Source organism: Mesoplodon densirostris, chromosome 15, assembly GCF_025265405.1.
Source record: "Mesoplodon densirostris isolate mMesDen1 chromosome 15, mMesDen1 primary haplotype, whole genome shotgun sequence".
NCBI classification, from domain to species: Eukaryota; Metazoa; Chordata; class Mammalia; order Artiodactyla; family Ziphiidae; genus Mesoplodon; species Mesoplodon densirostris.
Window position 1 is genome coordinate 11,409,639 of NC_082675.1, and position 16,472 is coordinate 11,426,110.

The window sequence follows — 16,472 nt, forward strand, 5'->3', positions numbered from 1 at the left end:
ACCCCGTTTGTGGTACTTTGTTACAGCAGCCTCAGGAAACCAATCCAATGAGTAAGCCAGGGCCAGAGCATGTTGGGTTGTGTTGGCCCTGGTGAGGTTGTCCCCACAGTTTAGGAGGATAATCCTCAGAGGTGCAGCCGTGGAGAGCTGACATGCTGAGGATTGAGCCCTGCTGTGTCAGCAGGTGCTTGTTTTCCCAGGCAAGTGGCATTCAGATGGTTCACCCTTCCCACTAACTCATTCAGCACACTGCTCCCGGGCATCCCCTCTGTGTCAGGTACCATACCTGGCCTTGGGCAACAGAAGGGACCAGGACTCGTTTTCTGCCCTAGGACAGGGCTTGGTAAACTATGCCTCATGGGCCAAATCCGACCCAATTGGCTTTGGGACCATTTTTTAAAAATGAGATTTAAGTCACATAATATAAACGTCACTTTTTTTAATTTTTATTTTTTGGCCGCATCATGCAGCTTGTGGGATCTTAGTTCCCCGACCAGGCATTGAACCTGTGCCCTCGGCAGTGAAAGCTCGGAGTCCTAACCATTGGACCGCCAGGGAATTCCCTAAAATTCACTATTTTAGAGTTTATAATTCATTGTTTTGTTTTTTTTTTTTAGTATGTTCACAATGTTATACTACCATCACCATTCTAATCCAGAATATTTCCATCACCCCCAAAAGAAACCCTAGCAGTCACTCTCTCTAGAAAGACCATGTGAGGGTACTCATTTCCCAGTATCTCCACCAGCATCGAGTGTTATTAATTTTTTAGTTTTTTCCTCTTTGCTAGTTGGGATATGGCATATTGTTTTCATTTGGTTTTCTTTGATCACTGGTGGAGTTGATAATTTTCACATGCGTATTGACTTGCTATATATTATCTGTGAATTATCTGTTTATATTTTGTCCATTTTTCTCTTGGCTTGTTCATCTTTTCTTATTCCATAAGAGTCAGTTAATTTCATAGAACTGTCATGCACATTATAGATATTTTTCTGGCATATATGGCTCCTAAACCACATTTCTGCAGTGATGAGCAGTTTCTGATTTTGAAAGGTTCACCTCTGTCCTGTTGTTCTTTTTTTTTTTTTTAATAAATATTCATTTATTTATTTATTTGGCTGCACAGGGTCTTAGTTGTAGCATGCAGGATATATTGATAGTTGCCTGACCAGGGATCGAACCCGGGCCCCCTACATTGGGAGCACGGAGTCTTAACCACTGGACCACCAGGGAAGTCCCCTCTCAGTCCTGTTCTTTTAGGTTTCTGTGCTCAGAAGGTCTTTGACTCTTTCTTATTAACTTACTATTTGTAATCCTCACAGTACCCTGCAGATTAGGATGATTGGTAAGTTGCAGATGATAACATGTGTGAACTAATTTACCCAAGATCAATTGGCTCGTAAGTGACGGAGCCAACACATAGCCAGGCTGGTCTGACCCCAGCGCACTTGCTTTTATCCAGGTAGTGCTGACTGCTTTCCTGGTGACCTTCCCCACATGATCTAGCAAATCTTTTTGGGTAGGATTTAGGTGCTCAGCATGGTCCCAGGTACTGTGGAGGAATATAGAGTCTTTGCCTTTAAAGGACTTAAACTTTACTTGGAGAGAGAAGTCTGGCAAATGTGAAGCAGGAAATGACAATATCACAAATACAACTGACCCTTGAACACCACAGGTTTGAATTGCGCGGTTCCACGTACATGTGGATTTTTTTCAATAAATGTATGATCTGTATTTTCACTTAACAGATCTTTAAATTAACTCACTGTGGGGAAAAGTTTGTGTCTGATTAGAGACCGTAGGATATAGAATCAAAAGAACTAGGGTTTGAGTCCTGATTCTATCCAAACTGTTTCAGCTTCCTGTCCTTGGGCGAGTCATTTATCAATTCCTTTGTTTCTGAGGCAGAGAGAGAGCAGGACTGTGGATTTTTAGATTTCTCGCAGGTTGGTCCCCCAACCCCCATGTGGTTCAAGGGTCAACTGCGATGGTGACATTAACATTTACTGAGTGCAGATAGAGTGCAGGTGCCAAGTATTTTGCACACAGTATCTCGTTCAGTTCTCAATCACCCGGTGAGCTGAGAGCTCGTATTATCCCTCAGAATTAGTTTCCTGGAGCTGCTGTAACAAAGTATCACGAACCTTGTGGCTTAAAACAACAGCCGTTTATTCTCTCTCAGTTCTGGAGGCTAGAAGTTTGAAATCAAGGTGTTGGCAGGGCCCTGCTCCCATCAGAGTCTTCATGGGAGAATCCTTCCTGGCCTCTTCCAGCTCCTCATGGCTCTATGTGTTCCTTCGCTTGTGGCTGCATCACTTTGGTCTCTGCATCGGTTTTCATGTGACCTTCCCATTTGTGTGTATGTCTCCCTGTGGCCTCTCCTCTTCTTATAAGATACCAGTCCTTGGATTTAGGGCCCACCCTCAATCCAGGATGATTTCATCTTGAGATCCTTAACTAGTTACATCTGCAAAGACTCCATTTCCGAATAAGATCACATTCTGGGGTTCCAGGTGGACATGAATTTGGGGAGGACGCTCCATTTTACCGATGGTGAAACAGAGGCAGCCGACTTGCCCAGACTGCAAATAGAAAGCAGTTTACACACTCAGAGTAGTACATAATGAGGATGTCCGAAGTGTGTTATGGACAGTAAGTCCCAGGAAGTGAATAAATGATGGACCAATGCTGAGAGAGGGTGAAATTAGCAGAGGCAGCTGGTGGGGTTGTGTTATTTTGCGCTTACCCTTCCATTTTATTTGCAGATCTTGCCTAAGTCTTTATTCCTGTGACCCCTGAGACTTGACCAATAACTTGAATCTAAATATGTGCTCAGGGTTAAGAAATGTGTCTGGAGAAGGGAGCTGACCAGAAGTTTTCCCAATTCCAGGAGCACAGGAAGCAAGCACAGAGCCTGGACCCTTCTCAGACTCTGACACCATCCAGTTCTCCCCGCCTCCCTCTTGGGCACTCGAGCCTGGATGTGCATACAAGTCACCCGACGTGGCTGGTTAAAATGCAGATTCTGACTCTCTTGGTCTGGGTGGACCCAATATCTGCATTTCTAATTGCCTCTAGGAAGTGCTGATGCGGCTGGTCCGAGGACCACACCTTGAGTAGCAAGGCCCTTGCAGGCGAGGGGTCTCTGGATCATTCCACTTGAAAGGACTAGTAGGACACTGAAGTGTAATGCTAGCGTCCACCTCAGGGATCCAGGGCAGTGTAGCCCCCAAGCTGATGAAAAGTCATGCTTTCGGAGATTCCTGCTGCCCAGATCGATCTATCTATCTATCTATCATCTATCTGTCTATCTACCTTTCTTTTCTTTCTTTCATTTCTTTTCCTTCCTTCCTTCCTTATTTCTCTCTCTCTCTCTCCCCCTCCCTCCCTCCCTCTCTCTCTCTTTTTCTTTCTTCCTCCCTCCCTCCCCTTCCTTCCTTCTTTCTCTCTCTCTCTCCTCCCTCCCTCTCTCTCTTTCTCTCTTTTTTCCTCCCTCCCTCCCTCCCTTCCTTCCTTCCTTCCCTATTTCTCTCTTTCTCTCTCTCCCCCTCCCTCCTCCTCCCTCCTTCCCTCTCTCTCTCTCTTTCTTTCTTTCCTTCAGCTGTGCCACGCAGTTTGTGGGATCTTAGTTTCCCGACCAGGGATTGAACCTGGGCCACATGGCAGTGAAAGCACCAAGTCCTAACCACTGGACGGCCAGGGAACTCCCCAGATCTCTCTTTATATGGTGTGTAGCCCCTAAACTGAAGACGCCAACTCAGCCTACAATGAGCTGCGGTGTTAGAGCTGCGGTGTTACAGAGCCCCATGTGCGGCGGCCCCAGCAGGTGGTCCGCCTCCTGCAGATCTGTGAGGGCCCAGCAGCACCTGCCCCAACCCTGACGCAGTATCCCTTTAAGTGAAACTCATTGAATTTATAGGTGCCACACTAGCTGGATGGTGACACAGCTGTCTGAGGGGTGAGTGCTGTGTCTGGCAAAAGTACATGATGTTTGTTTGGGGTTCAGGGGAGGTGCACTGGGGGAATTGTTTGTTTTGCTTTTAATAAAGGAGGAGGGGGCCATTTATCAAACTTTGGTTTGGGACCCCTAAATACAGCCATACTGATGAGGCTTGTCACTGCTGCTGGCTTTGTGACCCTAAAGGAAATTCTGGTTAACCATAAAGCAGGGAAGGAGGGATTTAGCAACATGGGGGGAATCTGACAGTTGATCCAAGAAGGAGTGTCCGCACATGAGTTTTCTGAGCAAAACCAGGTTTGGGATATTCTCTTCTGTTAACCTGACCTAGAGAGAGAGGCTTCTGGGTTGTTCCACCCCCACCCCCTTGCCCCTTCCCCCTTCCCCAGATGCCAGCAGTGAAACCCTAGTTTCTCTCTTGGAACAACTGCCAAGGGGAAGTGTGTAGTTTCACTCTCCAGGGCAGGAAGCCAACATGCTGCTCTGTGTCCCTCAGCTGCTGAAAATATGGATTTCATAAATCCTCCCGAGATGAATTTGTTACCCTTCCCAAGAGGGTGTGCATTTTGGGAGAAGGCTTCTCTTGCAAAGGATACAAGTAGATCGCCATAGTAGACCTCATAGCTCCCTGTGTCCCACTTAAATCAGACCCCAAGGCCACAGGGATGCCACATTCTGAGTTTTCTAGGACAGACCTGTCCTAGACAGAAGAATGGCCCCCAAAAGATGTCCACATCCTAATCCCCAGAACCTGTGATAATGTTACCTTACATGGTAGAGGGACTTTGCATCTGTAATTAAGAATTTTGAGGGCTTCCCTGGTGGCGCACTGGTTGGGGGTCTGCCTGCCGATGCAGGGGACGCGGGTTCGTGTCCCGGTCTGGGAGGATCCCACGTGCCGCGGAGCGGCTGGGCCCGTGAGCCGTGGCCGCTGAGCCTGCTCGTCCGGAGCCTGTGCTCCACAGCGGGAGAGGCCACAGCAGTGAGAGGCCTGCGTACCGCAAAAAAAAAAAAACAAAAAAAAAACAACAAAAAAAAAAAAGAATTTTGAGATGGGGAGAGTGTCCTGTGTTATCTGGGTGGGCCCAGTGTGATCCCAAGGATCCTTATAAGAGGGAGGCAGGAGGGTCACATGCAGTAGTGAGAAGTGATGACAGATGCAAGAGGTAGGAGTAATTCAAGGAAGGGACTACAAGCCAAGGAATGCAGGTGGCTCCTTTCTAGAAGCTGAGAAAACAAGGAAATGGATTCTCACCTAGAGCCTCCAGAAGGGACCAGCTCTGCCAACACCTTGATTTTAGTTCTGCAAGATTATTTCGGACTTCTGACCTCCAGAACTCTAAAAGGATAAATTTGTGTTGTTTTAACTGCTAAGTTTGTGCAATTTGTTACAGCAGCAACAGGAAACTAATACAGCTGCCTTCTGTCCCCTGGAACACCCTTGTCAGGCTGTGTGCCCATATCTTATCTGATCAGTATGATTATTATACATAGAAGCTTACAGCATAAGAAGTAAGGAGATGTGGACCACAAAAACATGACTCCTTGGGTTCCATTCTTACATAGAGTGACCAACTCATCTTGGTTTGCCCGGGACTTCACCAGTTTTAGCACTGAAAGCCCCCAGGTCCTGGGAACCCCCTCAGCCTTGACAAACCAGGACATTTGTTCCCCCTAAATCCTAGCTGCTCACTTATTTAGTCATGTGACTTTGAGCAAGTTACTTAACTTTCTCTGTGCCATAGTTTCCCCATCTGCAAAATGGGGATAACAAGATTGTTGTGAGAATTATTAGTTGGGTTAATAAGTAGAATGGTGCCTAGCCCATTGAATGTTCAACAAATATTAGCTTTTATTATTATATGAGACCAGGTGCAGTACAGAAGTTCCTGGAGTTGCTTTGTTTAGAAGAAGTAATATTCTTGAAATTCTCAGACCACGGATTGAACCTCCTTCAACGTTTGTCTTTCTTTATCTTCTTCTGATGGTCAGGGAGCCCCTCCCTTCTCTCTGAGCCCATGAAGACTTGTTTCGTGGGAGGCAATGTGACGCTCACCTGCGAAGTGTCTGGAGCCTACCCCCCCGCCAAGATCCTGTGGCTGAGCAACCTCACCCAGCCGGAGGTCGTCATCCAGCCCAGCGGCCACCACCTCATCACCCAGAGTGGCCAGAGCTCCACCCTCACCATCCGCAACTGCTCCCAGGACCTGGACGAGGGCTACTATGTCTGCCGGGCTGAGAACCCCGTGGGGGTGAGGGAGGTGGACATCTGGTTGAGCGTGAAAGGTGAGTGAAGTGGCCCCAGAGGAGGAGGAGGAGGGCCGAGAGCTTCAGAGGACCTGGCATCAGCATGGGGATGGCTTGGTGCCTCCCTACATGTGGGTCACTGCCATCTGGGAGAAGGCCTGTCTGCTTCCCTGTGGCTTGACAAGGTGGATGGGAAAATTATTGTCCAGCCCTAAATCTCTAACATTTGCATAGGGATAAAAAAGTTATTTAATATCTGTTACATCCTAAAGGAAAAAAAAATATATATATATATTAAAATAAAATACATGTATAAAATAGATATAATTTATATATATATATATATAAAATGTAAGCTGAGAAACATAATAGCAAAATGAACACCCAGAAAACTAACATCCCACTTAAGATATAGAACAGTGCCAACACTGCTGGAATTACCTGAAGATAGTGTGGCCAGATGTAGAAAACAACAATAGCAAAGCTAAAAAAACAGGATGCTCACAAATTTGTATTTCAGAAAAACATATAATTTTTTTTTTTAATGTATGTCCCCAGTATTGCTTGGGACATACTTATTCAAAAAAAATTATTCATTGTTTATCTGAAATCCAAATTTAAGTGAGCACACAGTATTTTATCTGGCAACCCTACCTGTAGGCCCGTTTCCAGGCTCATCCTGGGCCTTCTGAAAAAGGTAACCACTATCCTGAGTTTCATGTTTTATTTAAGAAAAAATATGCTGCATATGTACACATTTCTACATAATATATTGTTTGTTTTAGAGTTTTGAAAAATGGTTGTTACCATACAAGTGTAGTCTTTTGTAATTTGCCTTTTTTATCCCACATTTTGTTTCCAGAATTTATTCATGCTGATGTGTATAATTATACTTTGTACCTCTGTGCTGCTGTATAATTTTCCATTGTATCACTACTCCACAGCTAAGTTATTGATTTTCCTGCTGATGGATGTTTGTGCTGCTTCTGGTTTTTTTGTTGTGATGAACAAACAGTGTTGCTATGGAAACCTTTTTACCAGCCCCTTGTGTACATATACCCAGGTCCCCAGGCAAATATTTCTCTAGAATATTTGTACAAGGAGTAGAAATGAAGGTTAGGTTATGTGCATTTTTATCTATGAGATAACATCAAAGTATTTTCCAGAGTGGTTATACCAATTTCCATTTGCAACAGCAGTCATTCCACATTTTCACCCACAGATTTTGTGATTTTTGCCCATCAAGTAGGTGTAAAATGAAATCTCATTGTGGTTCTAATTTGAATGTCTCTGATTACTAAGAAGGCTGAGCATAATTTCATATGTTTATTTGCTATTTATGTTTCATCTGCAAAATACATAATTGTGTCTTTTGACGTTTTCCCCTTTCCTATAGATATATAGGAGTTCTTTAGAAATTCCATATGCTAATTGTTAGTTTCACATGTTACAAATATCTCCTTTCAGTTGTCTTTCTTGTTTTCTTTATGGTATCCTTCGATTTGCAGACATTCTTACTTTAATGTTGTTGACTTTATGAATCTGTTCTTATATCATTAGCAATTTTTGTGTCTTAAGAAATCCTTATCTATCCTATGGTCATGAAAGTATTCTTCCATATTTTCTTAAAGCTTTAACACTAACCTTTCATAGTTAACTCTTTAGTCCATCTAGAATTGATTTTTGTGAATGATGTGAGGTAGACATCAAGTTTCCTCCACCCCCCAATTTGGATAACTATTTGGTCTAGCACCACATCCTGAAGAGTTCCTCTTCTACTCACTAGTCTGTCCTATATCAAGTTTCCTTCTGTGTGTGGACCTGTTCTTGGATTCTCTATTCTGTTCTCTTTTTTTAAATATATATATATTTTTGGCTGTCCCAAGCAGCACGCGGGATCTTAGTTTCCCTGACCAGGGATCAAACCCGCGCTCTTAGCAGTGGAAGCGCTGAGTCTTTTTTTTTTTTTTTAAATAAATTCATTTATTTATTTTTGGCTGCATCGAGTCTTTGTTGCTGCGCACGGGCTTTTCTCTAGTCATGGCGAGCGGGCTTCTCATTGCTGTGGCTTCTCTTGTTGCGGAGCACGGGCTCTAGGTGCGCGGGCTTCAGTAGTTGTGACTTGCAGGCTCTAGAGTGCAGGCTCAGTAGTTGTGGCTCACGGGCTTAGTTGTGGCATATGGGCTCTTCCCCAACTGGGGATCAAACCCACGTCCCCTGCATTGGCAGGCGGATTCTTAACCACTGCGCCACCAAGGAAGTCCCGAAGCGCTGAGTCTTAGCCGCTGGACTGCCAGGGAAGACCCTCCCTATTGTGTTCTATTGATCACTTCATTGTGGCACCAATAACTCACACTCTTAATTACTATGGCCTTAACAGCAGTCTTGATGTGTGGAGACACAGAGATTTTAACTTTCCAATGTTCTTTTTTTTTTTTCTGTTTTTACTTTTTATTTATTTTATTTATTTTTTTCAATTTTATATTTTTATATAAAATTATATTTTTATATAAAATTAGTTTTATATAACTAATTCTTATTAGTTATCTATTTTATACATATGAGTAAATATATGTCAATCCCAATCTCCCAGTTCATCCCACCACCACGCCCCCCCTCCAATCTTCTTTTGCATCACATGCCTTGTTTGATTCCCACAAACTGTCTGAAGTAGAAAAATGATATCTTTATCTTGCTCTGCAGAGAGGTCATATGCCTTACCCAAGGTCATAAAACCGAGATAAGAGTAGGATCCAGGCAGAGGAGGGGAGGTATTGCCCTCCTAGCTGTGTGTATCACGTGGCCGAGTCAAGGGTGTGATTTGTCTTTGCAGAACCTGTAAACATCGGGGGAATTGTGGGCACCATCGTGAGCCTCCTTCTGCTGGGACTGGCCATTATCTCTGGGCTTCTGTTGTACTACAGCCCTGTGTTCTGCTGGAAAGGTAAGGGCTTCCCGGAAGGGTAAGGGCTTCCTGGGTCCCTTTGCTTCTCTCTCAGGCTTCTTGAGAGGGTGTGGGTGGGGGGAGGTTGCCCCTGTTATGCTCCCACCTGAAGCTCCATTCAAGAGGTTTCCAAATTGGGTGCAGATGTGCAATAATGAAGCACCTAAGAACCACACCTGAACACCCTGTCATCTCTCGTATTGGGTCAGTTTTCTCATTGTCCATTCTTTTGTAAATGTTAGATTGATTAGAAACTTCTGTGAGGCCGAAGTGGATATTATTGGATATTAATGTTTTTTCCTTTCTCCTTTCAGTAGGAAGCACTTTCAGGTGAGTGTTCCCTAGACTCAAATCAAAAATCCATTTCCATGATGTCTTCACTGACGTTTTGTTTATAATGTTTCATAAGAACAATAATAACCACCGCCACTGGGGACCTACCACGGGCCAGACACGGGGCTGGGGCTTCCTCAGGCATTATTACAACGCCGTCATAAACTCTTCAGGGTGCTGCTGTTCCAGACAAGTCGAGGGAGGCTCAGTGTAGCAAAAAGCAGCTCCTGCAAGCTCATCCAGGGAGTGAGCGGCTGTTCCTGCAGTTAGACCTGGGCCTGACCTGATTCCAAAGTCTGTGCTGTTTTTGCAACGCCAGACCTCAGGGCCAGGCACATTGCTGGACTGTCACTGAGGCATACAGACAGCATGTACATATTGAGCCCATCATTCATGCATTTATTTTATTTAGTTTTCCTTTTCTAAAAGGAAGAATAAGTCATTGTCTTACAGCATGTTTTGGAAGACTAGTCTGAGCATGCCCAGAAGCCCCTCCCAAAAGGAAACCTCAGTAGGGGCAAAGCAACTAAATGGAACTTATGTATTTAGCCTCCTAAGGAGATTCTGGGTGGGAGCAAAGAACTCTTCTCTTTGCTCCTCTTATCCATTTATAACTATGGGGTATTATTGTTCTGGGACCATTGTTCATAATGAGGGGATTTTATTGTTCTGGGACCATCTTTCAACGGAAAGTGTTACCTTTACAGCCCTGTTTTTGAGGGTCATTCTGGAATGAATCTGTCATTCCCCAGGCTTATTTTTCACAGAAGGGAGCAGCTTGGCATAATGGGAAAAGGTTTTGGAATGAATGGACCTGGGTTCACATGGCAGCTCTGCCCTTCAAGCCCGTGGCTCCTGGAAAATCCCTGACCCTCTCTGAGGCTTTGTCTCCTCATCTGTTTCTCAGAGGCGGGCTGTAAGGATTAAATGAGAATGTGATGCTCCTAGGACTGACTGGCCCGTGAAAGGTACAGTCCGGCTGGGCAGGCAGAACTAGCAACAAACTAGAGAACAATTCAGTGCCAAACCGCTGGCCGTGGACGCCAAATTCAGTCATAGTTCAAGGCTTCAGGGGGAGGCAGAGGACTTCACTTGGGCCTTGAATAATGAAAAGGTGGAGACATTTCAGTAAGTGCAGGAGAAATAAGGGCATTTCAGGAAAGGAACAGAACGTCTGTGTACGTGCTGTGAGGGGAACTGAAATGGTGGGTGCTTGGGACAATGAGGTCATCTGCCTGAGAAGCAGCAGGGTGGGGAGAGGTGGAGTGCTAAAACTCACCCAGCACAAGATACAATTATCTAGACAATCTTCGGCAGCATCTCTCCACGAGGTTACAATCGCACTGTCATCTCATGACTCAACCAAGTTGAATACATGAAGAATTTTCCATGTGACCAAAGGGGCTGCAAAGAACCAAGTGTTTCCTATTCAGCGAGGGCTGAAGTTGGAGAAAACAGGGTATCTTCTTGATTATTTCTCCCCTTCTGGAAATTAGGAGGCAAGACATGGGTGATGTCATGGTTTTGGTGGATTCAGAAGAGGAAGAGGTGGAGGAGGAGGAAGATGCTGCAGAAGAGGAAGAGGAGGAAGCAAGTGAGAGGGAGGAGTCTCCAAAAGAAGTAACCAAGTACGGCCACATCCACAGAGTGACCGCACTGGTGAATGGGAATGTGGACCGGATGGCCAATGGACTCCAGGCTCTGCAGGGTAAGCTCTTTGTCCTTAGAAGCTCTCTGTGAGGTTGTGGTGGGCTTCCCTGGAAGAAATCTCCAAGGGCTGTCTTTTAAAGGTTGGGAAAGACAGTTAAAGTTTAATCTAGAATCTGAGAACCTCCTGTCAACTACCAACACGCTAATTAAATGGACAAATATTTATCAAGGGCCTGCTCTGGGAAAGGCACAGATTGGTACTGTCAGGCACTAGAAAAGAAAGACCGATGGTGAAGGGCTTTACGAGAGCAGTTAGGGCGAACAGACTAAAACACGAGGGGGAAATGAAAGCAGAAGGAAGATTTAACCAACCCTTTGCGAGGGCAGTAGAGGAGCTTTGGCAAGAAGGAATCTGATTCCTTGCCTGATGAATGATACGTTTACAAATCACAGAACCTCAGGAGAAAGATGAGAGCCCTGAGGGGTGCATTGGTTGGGAGACGTTTTATGGAAGACGTGGGCTATGAGACACGTCTTTCAGGACAGCTAAGTTTGAATAAGCAGAAAGGAGGGGTGGTCCAGGCGAGGGGAATGGCAGAAGCCAGGAGTGTGGAGGGAGGGCAGTGTCAAGCAGATGTGTCAGAGGATTTTGAGTGGAAAGAACAGGTAGAAGCGGGGATACACACCCTGCCCCACCTGCTCCTCCACAAACTCATCAGTAAAGGTCTAGAAATAGAGGTGATTGAAAACTGATTGGAGGGGGAGGAATTCCCTGGCGGTCCAGTGGTTGGGGCTCTGCGCTACCACTGCAGGGGGGCATGGGTTCAATCCCTGGTCAGGGCACTAAGATCTCCCACATGCCGCGTGGAGTGGCCAAAACAAAAAGAAAAAGAAAAACTGATACGGAAACAGAGTCTCCCCTATTGCGGTTACTCAGATTTGGGTCTACTTTTCCCTCCTGTACAGATGACAGCAGTGAGCAGCAGAGTGATGTCATTCAAGAAGAAGACAGGCCAGTTTGAGGAAGACAACTGTCCTTTGTTATCCTGTCTCAAAAGCTTGGAAAGCTACGTCGAAGATGAGTTTTATATTCTGCTTCACTTGACTTGCATCCCTGCCTGAGGGCTGAAAACGGTTTGTGGCTCTCAGCAAAAAAAGGAAAACACACACACATCTTTCCTTCCCTTTTTAAAATTTTTTCTAAATTGGTTTGATTTACTGTAAGTTTTCTCAACAATGTTGAAAAGCTTTGGAATGGGCAGTGTGTGGGGGGAAAGCTGCATTTGGTATCTGAGGTGCCCCTGTCGCTGTGCCCCTGGCTTTCTCCAGGTTGACTGATGCTGAGATGGGGGAGGCACTTGGCCTCGGCGCCCTTTGTCACTGTTAAGGGTCTGTAACCGGCTCGCCCTGGCACACAAGGGAATAGTGTGGGGCGATAAGGACACTTCCTTTTTCACTGCCCAGGTGAGCTGAGGAACCAGGCACATGTCAGCTCTCTGGAAAAGGTGAGGGGGGTCAGCTACTGATGCTAATCAGGGGGAGGCACTTTGGTTCGGGTTCTGAGTCGGAAACACCTGGTCTTGAATCTGGACTCCACTCCTTACCTGTTTCATGGGCTTGGGCAGGTAGCTTTACCTCTCCCCTGAGCCTCAATTTCTTCATCTGTGAAATGGGTGAAATCACACCTATCTTACAGGGTTATGGTGGGGACCAAGGTACTTCAGGATGTGAGTGCCTAGGAGGTGCTCCGTAGATGTTAGTTATCTTCTCCTTTGCCTTCCTTAGCTGAAGAAGAAAAATGTCAACTGTTCAGTTACAAACTGCTGCCTGGGCCTTCCATTCTCTGTAGAATATTCCAGACCAGGGCATCATCAGAGCTCTCCTGGGGATTTTTGCCTCCCTAGGGATAGAATTCTTTTCAAAAGAGTTAGGGGCTGATAAGAGGAAGTGACTTTCATTAGAATCTCGCATTTTCCAGAGCTTTGTGTTTATAGAAAAGCCTCTTAGGTGATGCACTCTTAGCTTTCAGACTTTCCCGTCCTTCCTTTCTCCTGTGGCTTTGAAAAAAGGCAAGGAGAAATGTTTTGTAACAGAGTAGATCAGTTCGTCTGGCCTCGGTTTCTCGATCTTGGAAATGGGAATGGGAAAGCTTGTTTCCTTCCTACTTCTTAAGGGTGTTATGAAGATACGCTGCTCAATAATGCTAAGTTTTTTTTTGTTTGTTTGTTTGTTTTGCGGTGCGCGGACCTCTCACTGTTGCGGCCTCTCCCATTGTGGAGCACAGGCTCCAGACGCGCAGGCCCAGCGGCCATGGCTCATGGGCCTAGCTGCTCTGCGGCATGTGGGATCCTCCCGGACCGGGGCACGAACCCGTGTCCCCTGTGTTGGCAGGCGGACTCTCAACCACTGCGCCACCAGGGAAGCCCAATAATGCTAAGTTTTGAATGAAAATAACATATGATGAGTTTAAGCTGCTGCTGTTCCCTGTACAGTTTAGAGATTTTTTTTTCTTTCGAATTTCATCCTAATCTCTTAAATGTCAGGGACCTTCTAAGGGTGTAAAATATGTGTGCTAAACTTGAAAATCTGACTTGAATTTGCACTCTGCAATGTTGCATATCCTGCTCTGATGGGCACGACTTAAAGGGGAACTTCCCTCTCCAATAACAGGACCTGGGACTCCTAAGATGAGAAGTATGTTACCTGCAGGGTTACCTTGCAGGTGTGGTTGGAGCAGGTCCACTTTCTTGGATGAAGGAACTAAACTGAGGGAGTCACTAGAAGTGAGCCCTGTCCCCAGCTCAGAACACTGGGGAGGTCAGAGGCTGGCTGCAATGTCTGCCCGTCAGGGATACCTGTGACCTGCAGTTCTCTTGTTGGGCTGGGTCCTTCGCTGCGTGGAACCTCACATTCTTAACCACTCTAACCAGTCTAAGTTAGTGTCATTTCAGAACGGATACTTGACAGGTTGTGTTTAAACTCACTGAACACTGAGCTAGTCTCTGGATCCGACAGTCCACCCTGCAGAGGCGACCATATTTAAAAAGGGAAAAAGCAAAGAAACTATTAGGGAAAAAAAAAAAAATCCCTAGCTGGGAATGCAGAGAATGATTTGCAAGATCACTGAGATGCTCCCTGCGACTTCCTCTTCTCCTGCATGCACACCTGACGACAGGGAAATCTTCGGGGCAGGATTTTTCCACCAGTAAATGGGAGCTTCAGGGTCTTGGTGCCAAACATTATTAACCCTTGTCCAGCTGAGCTGTGATCGTTGTCACTTATATCTGAGCCCTGTGTGCATAGATGATATTGCTGGGTCAGTTAAGAGCTGAGGTACTGGGCGGGGGAGGTCTTCAAGCTTTGAGGATTTTAAAGAATTGGGGCTTTTTTTTCTTTTCTTTAAGATGACCCATCCCCAACTCCACCAGTACGTTGACAGTGGGTTACAGACTTTCTGTGGCAAAGACCAACTTGTTACATTGTGCTTTAAAATAAAATCTTATCTGAATGTATTGTGAACTGGAGACGAGGAGATATACTTACCAGAACCAGAAAGATAAATACTTCCAGGCCATCGCAACTGACATTCCTTTTCCTCAAAACCTGGTGGACATTGGGAAAGGGGCTGTCATAATCCTGTGGCTTTGATATCAGCTCCCATTCTCACAAGCACACACCAACCCTATTACTGCAGCAGGAGAGCCCATGATGGAAAAGTTCCCTAACCCAGGCGCTGAAACCTGGAAAATCATCCTTGCTGGGTAAAGTTTATTATGATGCAACATGTGCCAACCGGTATTTCTCACCATGGTCCTGGCCAGGAACTGCTGCAAAAAGAACAAAACAGATCCCTCTGCATTATTTACATTTTAATAATTGGTGTGGAGGCGAGGTTGGGAGAAATTCATTCTGAGGTTATAATATGGATTTTTTAAAGATAATGGAATAAAATTATTTTTAAATAAATGCTTTAGTCATCTTTATTTAGACCTGATTAATAAACTGAAAGATTTGGGGAAGTGGATTTGCTGCCCACAATTTTTGTTTTTTTAATTAGCTTTCCCAGTATTGGTAACAATATTGTCTTCGTTGCCATGTTATTCTTTTCCACGACTTGTAGATCCTACCCACCCTCTCATCTCTCCTAAACTCCTTGAGAAATTTGTTCTCCATTGTTTTCTTGCTACATACCCTCAAACACACGCCTCTTTGTGGTCAGATTGTTTTATTTATTTACTTATTTTTGGTGGCGTTGGGTCTTCGTTGCTGTGCGTGGGCTTCCTCTAGTTGTGGTCAGCAGGGGCTACTCTTCGTTGCAGTGCGCGGGCTTCTCACTGCTGAGGTTTCTTTTTGTCGCAGAGCACGGGCTCTAGGTGCGTGGGCTTCAGTAGTTGTGGTTCATGGGCTTAGTTGCTCCACGGCATGTGGGATCTTTCCGGACCAGGGCTCAAACCCATGTCCCCTGCACTGGCAGGCAGATTCTTAACCACTGCGCCACCAGGGAAGTCCCTGGTCAGATTGTTTTTTCTTTTGTTTGCCATGCCCTGCAGCTTGCAGGATATTAGTTCCCTGACCAGGGCTTGAACCCGTGCCCTTGGCAGTGAAAGCGTGAGGTCCTAACCCCTGGACCACCAGGGAATTCCCTTGGTCAGATTGCATACTTTCTAATATTAAAGGGCTAGGGTAGGAGTTGTCATGGAGCAGTAGACTGATGGGCTGTCTGAAAAGACAATTTATATCAGCTGTCGGGTCCTTGCAGCAGTTGGTAGTTTTGGAGTTTCTCACAGGGTTCAGTTAATTGTAGTCCCCAGAATGTGTCACCTCACCTCCCACTTGAGGTGGCCCAACTCCACTCCCTGTTCCTGTTCTAGGCCTTTCTCTTGGGTCATTCATCTCTCCCGTTTCTTTACTTCATTCCAAGCTTCCTAAGCTCTAATCAAAGCTGTCCCATTTTCAACTTCCTTCCTTTTTAACCAAACCCATGATTCCTACCTTCACCTCACTTTCCCATGTTTTTTTAAAAAAATAAATTTATTTATTTATTTAGGCTGCGTTTGGTCTTCGTTGCTGTGCGCGGGTTTCTCATTGCAGTGGCTTCTTGTTGCAGAGCACGGGCTCTAGGTGCACGGGCTTTCGTAGTTGCAGCACGCGGGCTCAGTAGTTGTGGTGCACGGGCTTACCTGCTCCGCGGCATGTGGGATCTTCCTGGACCAGGGCTCAAACCCATGTCCCCTGCACTGGCAAGCATATTCTTAACCACTGCGCCACCAGGGAAGTCCCCCCATGTTCTTTTTAACCCTGTCCCTCCATTTTCATGTCCCGTGTGTGTTTAATCCA

At 45.5% G+C, this 16,472-nt stretch overlaps 1 protein-coding gene across 1 annotated transcript in view; it reads left to right on the plus strand.

The window, feature by feature from the left end:
• VSIG10 (V-set and immunoglobulin domain containing 10) overlaps positions 1 to 12,314 on the plus strand; it is a 34,427-nt gene extending 22,113 nt beyond the window's left edge. Inside the window, exons 5-9 of the mRNA XM_060119565.1 lie at positions 5,954 to 6,247; positions 9,042 to 9,152; positions 9,467 to 9,482; positions 10,982 to 11,193; positions 12,102 to 12,314. Coding sequence (XP_059975548.1) covers positions 5,954 to 6,247; positions 9,042 to 9,152; positions 9,467 to 9,482; positions 10,982 to 11,193; positions 12,102 to 12,157 — 689 coding nt within the window. The 3' untranslated portion in view covers positions 12,158 to 12,314. The remainder of the gene's footprint in view (positions 1 to 5,953; positions 6,248 to 9,041; positions 9,153 to 9,466; positions 9,483 to 10,981; positions 11,194 to 12,101) is intronic.
• Positions 12,315 to 16,472: the final 4,158 nt, after the last annotated feature.